Source organism: Tupaia chinensis, unplaced genomic scaffold, assembly GCF_000334495.1.
Source record: "Tupaia chinensis unplaced genomic scaffold, TupChi_1.0 Scaffold000600_1, whole genome shotgun sequence".
NCBI lineage: Eukaryota > Metazoa > Chordata > Mammalia > Scandentia > Tupaiidae > Tupaia > Tupaia belangeri.
Window position 1 is genome coordinate 5,877,164 of NW_006160117.1, and position 12,488 is coordinate 5,889,651.

Genomic DNA, 12,488 nt, shown 5'->3' on the forward strand with positions numbered 1-12,488 from the left:
TTGCTTCACCAATATTTCACTATTATTAATTCTTACTTGAATCTATTGTCATTATGATGACTAAAAAAATAGTGATTTCTACTGCTATCATTCCTTCAATACATACTGGTCAGCATCCTACTCTCAGGAAGAGCTTTCTCTTTTTGTTTGTTTACAATTAATATAAACTCAGGGATTCATACTTTCTTCAATTACAATCATTATTCATCTTTTGTTTTTGTTTTTTTAGCCAACTGCATGCACTTTCAGGAGAATAAGAAATCACACACCCCATCACCCAGGGTAGATAGATGGCCATGCCACAATCCTTTCTCTTCCATTCTCCTTCTGGAATTTTGGGCACACACGTACACATGCCCGGCAGGATTTTTAAGCTGCCAGGTCCAAGACTCGAACCACGGTTGGCCATGTGAGAATCCAGCACTAACTACAATGCAATCTGCTGACCCTTACCTCATTTTATAAAGCATACCACTTTTGAATATTCCTTACTTTATAGAAAAAAAACTTAATACCTTTCTTATCTGCTTGGGAAAAGGAAAAACACATTCTAAGGGTAGACTTTTGCAAACTCTGTAGAGAATGATGCATTTTTTCCCCTTCTAGTCTTTCATTTTTCATAGTTCATTCACATGTAACATTTAAGTTCCAAATGCTTGTAGGACCTTATTCTTAACTAGTCTCTAATGGTGGGTCCTAGCCAATGGCCACATTTGCATTCTTGATTGACACTAAGTAAAAGTTAATTTGATGATTTGAGTAGAAATCTCTTTCCAAAATGGCAAAATATACCACTTTGGAGGTAATCTTTTTCCCAAATGTTCAGTCACACAAATCAAATTGTTCCAATCAGGGGTCATTTTCACATGTATTATTATAATTTTGGGTGTTGTATCCTAGCTTGTTCTAAAAAGGATTTTTGTTAAGAGCAAAACCACTATCCTTACATACTAGTTTATACTCTCCCCAAACATTTTCTTGCTATTATATGAATACCAATTCAGTTCCTTAATGTGTTACCAAAAAGAAAAAAAATTATAACTGCTTCTAAATTGCACTGATGTATTGTAGAATTGAGTTGAATATCTATGGAGGCTGAGCATAATTATCCTCCTGCCAGGAACAAATAAGTTATACTGCTCCAGAGAAATAAATATGCATATGAATTTATGTGGATGGATAAATCCTTATAAACTTTAGCTCTTTATAACACAATGAGAGAAAAAATGTACTTGGTGCAGCTAATGAATAAACTGAGATCATTACAGTGTCTATCATGCGTTTCCCCCACAAACTTGCATTTTACTGCATGTAAATCAGGGCAGAACATTTCAAAGGACTTTATATAATGAATGCACCGATTTTAAAATGAACTGTGTGAGAACGAGCCACCTAAAATTTTCAATTATACTGTAGACAAGAATACACGTGCTCACGCGTACACACACACGACATGAAAACTCCAAGTGAAGAGTTCAAAAATAAATATGAATTTTTATTTACTTTGTTAAAATATTTACCTCTTCAAAGATTAGTAGCAGAAAAAGTTTGCAAACAATGACACCAGGTATAGGCCAGCTAAAGAGTAAGATCCCAAACTATACCAGGTAATTGCAGCAAGATTAGTGTAAACCAAATGCATTTATTATTTGAAACTTAATCCAATATACTAAGAGATGGCATGTGCTTTATTTTAATTAGCTGTTTCTTTTAAAGGGTTGCTTGCTCCAACTGTCTTGATAAGAAAAAATTGTAGTCATTGCTCAAAATGCTTGTAGCAAATCTAGTTTTAAATTGAAACAATTTATTCTGAAAGCAGTCTACTACTGCAACAATAATCAATGTGTTTTCCCTTAGCCCATACTGGAGCTTTCCAAGGACTATTGTTAATTGCCTGTAACTAAACGACTGCTGGTGCCCTTAAATGGAACTCTTTGGCACTTGTTCATTTGTTGTGTTTAACCAAATGCCAGTTTCCCCTAGGTTTTGCCTAGTGATTTTGCTTTACAATTTTCAATATTCAGTCTCAGTCCCTTAAAGGGGGCAGAGTCTATCATTTTAATAAAATAACACAAAGGCTAAACAGATTTTAAAAGGTCTGCACTTTCTCTTTCCATCCTCAGATGTTGAATTGTGCTGAAATGGAATCTTTTTATTTTTTAAATGCTGCCACTCCAGGCAACTTGAACTAGAGCTAAAAAGCAGATCCCATTTCAAAGAGAAAATGACATTTGCTGGGGCAACACCATTCACATTGTAATGTAAAGATAAAATACAGCAGTGGGCCCAAATCATTTCTTTTAACTGTGACAGAATTTAACTCCTAGTAATTTTGTCCTGACCCAATGGATAAGCAATAATTGGTAGGACTCATGTTAATGAATGTGTACAGCTTGGAGCAAAAGAATATAGAGACTAAGTCTCATGTACCATTTTCTTTGGGATGGTTTATACATGCTGTATAAACCAACATGACTGACTTTAATCAAATGGAAAAAATTTTAATCTGTACCTATTTATAAAATGTAGGCATGTATATTATACTCTTGCATAAAAAGAATGTAGTAACTGAGGAGCAGGACTGGTGGTTCATTCTTCACCCTCTTATAAGGACATTGTAATAATACCATGCTTCCGTGTGTAATACTAGAGAAAGATCTGGGGGAAAACAGAGACTCAGGATCTCAGGATGAATTAGCTTTTTGTAAATGCTGTTTCTTTGGACCAGTTTTTGCTGTTCTTATTTGTAAATGACAATTCATGGCTCAGAAGGATTATGCTTGCTTATTGCTCACTGTCTAGGTATATATTAATATGACTTTACATATATTTGTACCTTAAAGGAGTTATTCAAGTGACATAAGACCATAAGACCATTTCTGTAATAGCTAAGCTCCATGAACCCTACTCTCTTTTTCTTAACCCCATTTCAGACACTATTATTGATTGGCTACATAAATAGAGTACTCTAGGCAGTGTATATAATTTTTTCAATGACTCATGACATTTTGCAATGAGAGTAACTCACAATTGGTCAGTAACTTCTTTAAAAATATGAAGGACTTATACTTTCGCACATTTTTTTCTCTAATTTATGTGTTTTTAATTTCTAAAAATTAAAAAAGAACTATGTAGAGAGCAATATTATAATTACCCTGTGAAGAAAATTAGAGTTCTGTTTATTAGATTGAAGGTTTCAGACATAGATTTTGATTGCTTCCAAAACTATTTGACTAAATATGGGCACTTCAGGCATGCTAGACAGCCAGTAGTGGCACCAAGCCTCCAGATGCAAAGGGTATGCTTTGAGACATTATAGGAGAATAATGCCTTGCCTGGACAGTTACTCAGAACAGACCAAGTGTCCTGACTCTCTAATTCCTTTAGAATTTCTCCCCACATTAGCCTTGAGTTAGGACTTATAATTTTTAAGGAAATTTATAAAGAATTCAAGTATGATTACCAAAATATGAAATGTGTAGATCTTAAGTATTTAGCTCAGTAAGTTTTGACAAATGCATGCACTTGTATATCCGCACCTAAAATGAGTTAAAGAATATCGCCCCCTCCCACAAAAGAGAATTTTCCCATTACTCCAGAAAGCTCCCTCTTGTACCTTTCTAATACATTTACCTTTCAACCATCCCCAAATAATCCATTTTCTATTTAAATGAGTATGAATTATTTTGATCTGTTCTTAATTTAAATAGAATCACACAACAGGTATTACTTTGTGTCTGGCTTCCTGAACCTGAACATAGTTTTGTGAAGTTTATGCATTTTGTGTGTATCACTAGTTCATTCTTTTTATTGCTGAGTATATTCTTTTGTATAGGCATACAACAGTTCATTATCTCCTATTAATGGACATTAGGGTTATTTCCCATTGTGGCTACTAGGAGTTTGAATACTGTGATTACTCTGAACATTATGGTAGCAGGTCTTATTTCAGATATCTGCTTATATTGCTTATGGGTAAATACCTAGGAGTGCTATTACTGTTCATAGGGTAGATTTATATTTGATCTGATTAGGACAAAAATTTTTCCCAATGTAATTATACCATTGAATACTACTCTTACTAGCAATGTTTAGAAATGGAAGTTCTAGATTATTATTTTTTCTCATTTCTTGTGCAAAAAAATTTTGAGTGGCTGGGACCAGTGGATGGTATAATGGTTATGTTGCTGGACTTCCACATACTTGATTGCAGTTCAAGTCCCAGACCTAGTGGCTTAAAACTCACCGCAGGCATGTATGCATGCATGCCCAAAATCCCAAGAGGAGAATGGAGGAGAAGGGATTATAGCAGGCCATCACCGCTACGAGGTGATTTCTTGTTTTCTCTCTGTCTCTCTGTGTGTCTCCAGGGAGTGCACATACCCTATAGAAAAGAAAAAAATCTATCTAAAAAAAATTAGAGTGATAAATTCCAAGTGCTTAGCATACTAAATTGGAAAACAGAATGAATCTTGAAGGAAACCATATTCTAAATGCATATGTCTCTTATCATAACCACTGTATTTTAAATCAGGTTTTTATCCTGTATATATCAGTCTATGGACCTAAGTTAGAATAGTGTGGTGCAGTTTAACTCATATCCTGAAAGAACAAGGTCCAATGTACCCCATAGTATTATCCACTCATGTATCCTTTCTGTTCACATAACAGGGTAAAAACATATGAAAAATGTTTTGTATTTTATTCCTCCTATTGTGGCAGTCTTGTTATCTGTGGTTCCTCACAAGGTTCAGCAAATGAAGTTACTAAAAGTATTTTTCAGTATTTCATACTTCATACTAATTTACTTAGATTCTAAAAGATTCAATAACTCACTTTATTTTCTCTTTCTTAAATTCATAAAGTCTAATCACTTTTAATAAAATCCTACCATTTAATTCTAATAAGTGCAGAAAAATGCACTTGATTAAATGATAGTTATATTTTTAATTAAACTGTTGAATTAAGAATGGAAGACTAGATAATGAGAAATATGATTGAGATTTTTTCTGTAATTATTACAGGAAAAGTGGCATCACCTGCAAACAAACTCACACAATGATGTTCGTGTGAGAAAATGATGGCAACATTGTCCAGATTATTTACCATGAATTTTGCACTGCCCCCATCATCATTTCACCCCATTTGTGAGAACTCAAGAGTGATTTTATAACCTAAGAGTACTTGTTACTTCAAAACCATGGATTATTTTGAAGTTCTCAGTCTATGCTTACATCAAATGAGTTACAAAATTAGGTAACCTGTAGGTGGGTTCTAAATTATAGTACCAAAATATTATTATTTTGAGCTTCAATTTCAATAATATTTACATATAATGGTAGTTAAGGAAACTAGTACCAGTCAAATTAGTTGTTAGCTACAGGGAATAAGGGTTACTCATCCGTAACAACATTGGAACTGTGATCAAGGACAGCATGCATACACAAGCACTTAGTTAAACTGAGTTTCAAAATCTGTGCACAGGGCTTGCCATTTAAATACCAGTAACCTTAATTTTGTTACAATATCTGTAAGCTGTTAAGGAGAAAAGTGAAATAAATATTTTATCCTAAATTTGCCTGATAATAATTTTATGTAATATAGACATTCCATAGGAAAAGGAGAACTTATATATAATAGTGTCAGCAAAATTCCTCTTATGAATAAAACATATTAACATGCCTAGTAAGGGGGAAGCAAAGAAAAAGAAAAAACATGTAAATAGCTCAATTAAAGGCAATACTTCCAGTATATTCTGTTGTAACATTCACTAAAGGGCCTACTTCTTAAGCTCAGGCAAGCATTCAGCCTCCAGAACTCTGGTAGACCACCTTAGTGCCTCTCTATTCAGATATACTAGAAGAAACATTGCTCAGTGCAGAGTCAGCAGAAACCATTCATTAGGTAGTCCCCCCAACACTCTGCATCAGTCCACAGTATCCTCCAGGAACTGCAGTGTTAGATCCCTCACCTCCTTCAGCTCCAAGCTCCCCACCCCTGGGTGACAGCTCAGGTGAGCAGGATCAAGATTCATATTGACTGAGTACAGAAGCTGTCTCAGCTTAAAAGCTTTCTATCTAAAGAGCTTGTATTTCTTTTTATCAACCCCATAAGTATGGCTTGCAGGATCCACAAGGGATATGTTTATATATGATTTACTGCTCTTAGGCAAACCCAATATTATAGTTTCCGATCAGGTATTTATAATTCTCTCACTCCAAATGCAATCTACCAACCAAGGTTCATTTTTACCATAAGCAATGTTGCTTAGCAACATAGTTACCACATACTACCTTATCTGGTTTCCAAGGAAACAGAACTAAAAAGTTATGGAAAGGTCAAATTCTCATGCAAAAAAGGGAAGAGGTTGTGTTAAGCCATTATCCACATCTGGTCTCATCCAGAAAAACATGAAATTAAGCTGAAGTTATGATTTTGGATGTGAACATTGTATAATTCCTTGTGATTTTTTTTTCTAGAGCTAATGTACACAGTTGAACTTGCTGGAGGGCTTGGTGCTATCCTCTTGCTGCTTGTTTGTTTGGTGACCATCTACAAGTGTTACAAGATAGAAATCATGCTCTTCTACAGGAATCATTTCGGAGCTGAAGAACTAGATGGAGGTAAGATGAGGTCCTTCTTTTATAGATCTTTCTGAATATTCTTGTTTATTACCCTTGTGCTATTAAGGAGAAAGAAGAGTTACCTGTATAACCATTGGCAGCAGCTCTTAAAATCTTCGAATGTTCAGTTTGTAAATGCATTTATTTACATACAGAAATACATGTGTGATGTTTTGGAGCCAACAGGTATTTCCTATGAAAATTGTAAAGCAACACCTACCCTTTTTAGAACTGCAATTCAAATAGCACTTACAAATTACAGACACTGATTGCAATGCCATGAGAGTGTTCATTTTTTTCTCTCCTTGTAATCAGTACTGAAAGGCTAGCTCTACTTTTCTATAGGTAAGGAGTGTCTCCTTTAATTGTGCTCCCTAGCACAGTAGTTTAAAGTGAATCTCAATTTGTTCCTGTTTAGATTGATCAGTTATTATAAACTATACTGATATTTTAGAATTCATTCAATAGTCTTTTGATCTTGTTTATTTAGCTATATTTAGACAGGCTAATTTTTATTCCAAGTGTGAACCAACAGAAAGAAAAGTACACAAGTACAATGCATTGTATTCATAATAATACATCTAATATTTTTACTCCAGTTGGACAAGTAAATATTATTTTCATGGAAGTCATAATTAGTAATTGTTAATGGACAGCATGAGAACAATGTTAATAGAAAATGCATATTACGAAAAAACTATGCATGGATTTCATTTTTTTAATTGCCAGAAAATGAATACACTAACCAGAGAGAGAGAGAAAGATACAGACAGAGGGAGAAAGAGAAAGCACCCATAGGGGCCAACAGGTGACATAGTGGTTAAGACACTAGACTCCTTCATGGCCAACTGTAGTTTGGGTTCTGGATCTGGCAGCTTGAAAATCATACTGGGCACTTATCCATGCATACCCAAAATCTCAAGAGGAGAGAAGAACGGAGAAGGAATTGCAGCATTGTCATCCCCCTTAGGGATGGTGATTTCTTACTTATATCTCACTGTTTCTGTCTCTCTCCAGAGAGCACAGGTGCCCTATGACAAAGAGAGAGAGAGAGAGAAAGCACCCCTCAATGGAGAATGGTAGTCTTGCTACACTTATTTCTTCTCCATTTTTCTATCCTGTCCGGATTCTGGGCACATATGCACATGCACTCTGTGAGTTTTTCAAGCTGCTGAGGCCAGGATTTGACTAGGATGGTCAACCATGTAGAATCTGGCTCCCTTAACTGCTAGGCCATAGAGCTGGCTTTAGATTTTTTTTTTTTTTGCACCAAAATTAACTTGTATTTTAGTTCCATTTTCTCACGAACTTTTTGAAGTCCCTTGTATGTGTAAAGTTTAACAGGAATTTTATGTCCTTAAAATTCCTAAAAATTTTAGAGCTATTTAAGGGTCCTAAACTGGGACCAGCAGATGGCATAGCAGTTACATCGCTGGACTCCAACATAGCTGACCACAGTTTGAGTCCTGGCCCTGGTGGCTTGGAAAATCACACTGGGTGCATATGCATGAGTGATCAAGATCCCAGTAAGAGAATGAGAAGGAATTACATAGTGGCTATTCCCCCTGGGGGGGTGATTTTTCACTTTCCCTCTCACTGTCTCTGTCTCTCTCTCACTCTCTCTCGAGCGAACACACATGCCCTAAGGCAAAACTTCTTGAAAAATAAATAAATAAAGGTCCTAAACTGCCCATTAGAGGACTCAAGTTTTATTCATTTTTTTTCAGTCACTTGAAAAGCATAACATAAGCTCACAGTCTAGGAAGTGTATGCAAACTGTTAGTGAGTGGTGTGGGAGATAAAGAATTCTTAATCATATTTACAAAGTTTTTCCTTTCATCAACTATCAGTTTTGCACTAAATGATACAAAGGAAAATGAAGCAATTGCCCACACTGCCATATTTTCTGAGTCCTGAAGAATAAATCCACAGGCAAAATTATAGGTTGTCAGGCTCATGAAAAGTAATGTCATTCTGTTTACCCTTCTCTCCTTGCCATTAGAGTGACACCAACCTACCACAAAACTGTTTTTTTTCCTATCTTTTTTTGTATTAAGTGCTGATTGCCCTATTTACTCTTTGTTTCTTCCTGTTCGTACAAATTATTTTTTGTTACTGCATCAAAGAAATATGAACAAATTGTCAATGTCAGAGCTCTTGTTGGATGAATACCAAGCAGAGTGCTAAACAGACTTAAAATCATTCTTGCTAAGCCTCACAAAAAATACGAGGTCAATATTATAATCTCCATTTTACCGATAAGGCAACTGAGGCTCTCAGAGATTAAATAACTTACTCAAGAAGATAATGCAAATATTACCGTAAACAGCCAAGATGGGATTTGAAAATAAGTCTATTTGCAAAATCTTTATTTTATCAAACACTGAGTCCTGATTATTTTTTATCCTCTTAAAATTTAGTATTTTCAATATGTTCTGTTATTGGAGCAATTAACAAAGTAGACGATACTTTAAAAAGCAGATTACCTAAACACATCTTATTTTATCTATTAACCCTTTTTTGAATATGTTTATTTAATTATGAATTATATGAATGATTTTGCCCAAACTAGTAATTTCCAGATCAGCTTTTAATCTGTCATTTTATGAATGATATAATAAAACATGAAGCAACTGTCTACATTGCCACATTTCCAGGGTCCTCTAGAATAAACTTACAGGAAAATGAAATGGTGGGATCTAATGAGAAAAGTACAAATATATGAAGCTTAACTACTAGTGATTTGAATTTTCTTTCAAGGGTCCTGCTAATTATAAGCACTTTAAAAAGTTACTTGGGTAACCCTGCTGGATTTCATCACTACTCTGAAGCTTCTGAACCCTCAGGTTTTCTAAAGTATTTTAAGTAAGAAGATAAAGTGCATGATGATTAAGGCAGCTGGATCCCACATGGCTGACTGTGGTTCAAATCCTGGACTCAGCAGTTTGAGAAACATGCAGGGTACATGTATGTGCATGTCTAAAATACTAAGAGGAGAATAGAGGAGAAGGGATTGTGGCATGACTATGCCCCATGAGGGTGCTCCCTCACTTTCCCTCTCTCTTTCTCTCTTTCTCCCTCTGTCTCTCTCCAGTGAGTGCACATACCCTTTGGCACATTTTTTTAAAAGGATCATAAAGCAAGCAAACATTAACAAATGGCATTCTGAGAGATAAGAAAGTTTTCTTGGAAAGTAATTCAATTAATATTGCCTTAGGAGTGGTTAGAACCCTAGGGATCAGACTCAGGGTTTTCCTTGAGATGCCTCTGTGAATGCATTAGGCCCACAGAAAAACAAGATAAACTGGACCAGCAGATTCTGTAATGGTTATGTCACTGGACTCTCACATAGTCGACTGTGGTTCAAGTTCCAGACCTGGTGGCTTAAAACTCATGCCAGGTGCGGGTGCGTGCTTGTCCAAAATCCTGAAAGGAGAAGGAATTGTGGTATGGCCATCCCCCCCAGGGGTTGATTTCCTGCTTTCTTCTTACTTTCTTCTGTTTCTATTTCTGGGGAGCACACATGCCCTCTACCAGAAATCTCTCTCTAAAAAAAAATAAATAAATAAAAGACAAAAGATAAACAAGATAAACTTAACTATTATCTGGATAATGTTAATGTATAAGTAATTCCCCTAAAAGTGGGAGAGAGGGAAGCAAAGACTGCCAAGACAGTAATTATTCAAATAGTTTTGGGGGAGGGAGATTCTTAACAAGTGCAATTACATGTACATCTTTTCCATATTAAAGTAGATTCATTCCTGTTCATGTGGTGGTCAGAGGCCTGCCCTTAACTCCTTTCTACTGGTGTATTTAACGTGACCCCTATTATTTCCAGAAACACTGTTTCCTCAGGACCACACTGTACTAAATAGTAATCATAATAACAATATAGCAAGTTTAAAATCCAAATCGTACTAAAAGTCAGATGTGTATAAATGCACCTTACCTTAAGACCATTTAACTTGGCTCTCACGTTTCCATTTTCACTGATGGCAAAAAATTCTTACCTTGCCAATCCAAAGTAACTCAGTCACTTGCAGTTTTTGGAAATCAGCTACTTTTTCGTTAACACTTATTTGAAAATAAGGATTCTCCATTTTTGTTCTTCTTCCCTTTTTCCCCTAAGGAACCTGTTTCTAGGGAACTCATATGTATTAATAGCTATCTGATGAGGTAAAAAAGCACCTGATACATATGCCATCCCATTCTCAATTGAGCTGCTACCACCTGGTTTTTGGACACACTGAGCAGGGGTCACTAAGGGCCAAGGCCTTTGCTATGGTCTCAGTCACAAGCTTCACATACTTTTCCAGACTTTCCTCCTTTGTAAATTTCAGACATAAAATTTTGCTACATTCATATCTACTTCCTCATTTATCTTTTTTAAAAAAAATTTTAGAGAGGTTTTTGTGATAGGGCATGTGCACTCACTAGAGAGACGGAGACAAGAGGGACAAAAAGCAAGAAATCTCTTCTCCTCCTTTCTCCTGAGGGAGTTTAGGCATGCATGCACATATGCCTGGAAAGAGTAATTTTAAGCCACTGGGTCCAGGGAGTCAACTACATGGGAGTTCAGTGATGTAACCGTTATGCCATCTGCTGATCCCTCCACTTCCTCATTTAAACAGAAAAATAGTCATCTTCTTCAACCAGTGCCTCTTTAACATACAGGTCCCATGTTGGGTACATGATTTACCTACAAAGCTTAGTTTCCTAAGATATTCCTTGGAGGGACAAGACATGAATCCTTGTTCTCTCAGATTTTTCCTCAAACCGTAGTAACTTCTTTATCCCCTTCCCTTCCTTGGAATCCTGAAAGCCCCTTCTCAGAAACCTAGGAAGCTGCTAAATCTTGGTCACCTTCCTTTATATCCTTCTACACATATTATGTTCAAATGACTACTGTTCCAGTGATGGAAATTTTTCTCCAACACCATCGAATCCCCATGCTTCCTAGCTCTATCACATTTTTTTTTCTCTTCCAAAAAGATGGCTATTAAGATAAACCCCAAATTTCTATCTTAACTTTTGTAAACTATAATTTAGAAGTCAAAGCTGAGCAATGCCTTCTTCGTTTTTGGCCACCATATTTACCCCATCTAAAAAAGAGAATTCATAAAATACTCTCGGAAAAAAGAAAAGGTCAAAATGTAAAGAAAAACAGAAAGTGTAGCTAATGTTTTGACATAATGTTCTACAATGGCAATATGATAATAACAGATTCATTGACCACTTGAAAGATTTTTTTAAAAAAAATTTCATTCCTAATAGAGTGTGTGCTCATGCACAAAGGAAGGAGAAAAAAGGAGAGACAGAAAAATACCCTGAAAAGGGTCCTGTCATGCTGCAACCCTTTCCTTTGTTTTCCAGATCCTTATGATCCTGGACATGCACTCACATATCTGTCACGTTTTCCAGTCTGTCCTGGGATCCAAACCCATAGTCAGCCATGTGGTTTCCTGTGCCACAGTTCAGTTTGCTGCTGGCAGTGCCACTAGGCTGGATCTCATTGACCATTTATTGAAAATTTATTGATACTCAGTAATATTCATTGCTTCTCAGAGAATCATACAATTAGTGTTCTAGTCCATTCTATTACAATAATAGGAAATACTGGATTTGGGGAAATATAAGAGAATAGAGATTTATTTACGTATATTTTATTTACTTACATACTTACAGGGGCCACATATAGTGAGGGTTTTCCTGTTGACAGTATTTCTAGATCATGTAGGGTGTCATATTGTGAGAGAGAAATGAGTTTGAGTTTCTGTGTGTTGATGTGTGTGTGTGTGTGTGTGTGTGTGTGTGTGTGTCCTTTTAAACACACTAGGAATGAATCAGGGGGTACCCCCTCTTACC

The 12,488-nt window shown here is 35.9% G+C and overlaps 1 protein-coding gene across 1 annotated transcript in view; it reads left to right on the forward strand.

Moving 5' to 3' along the window:
* The window catches only part of IL1RAPL1 (interleukin 1 receptor accessory protein like 1), a 77,132-nt gene that overhangs the window by 49,434 nt on the left and 15,210 nt on the right, over positions 1-12,488 (forward strand). The window contains exon 5 of the mRNA XM_027775716.1: positions 6,480-6,623. Coding sequence (XP_027631517.1) covers positions 6,480-6,623 — 144 coding nt within the window. The remainder of the gene's footprint in view (positions 1-6,479; positions 6,624-12,488) is intronic.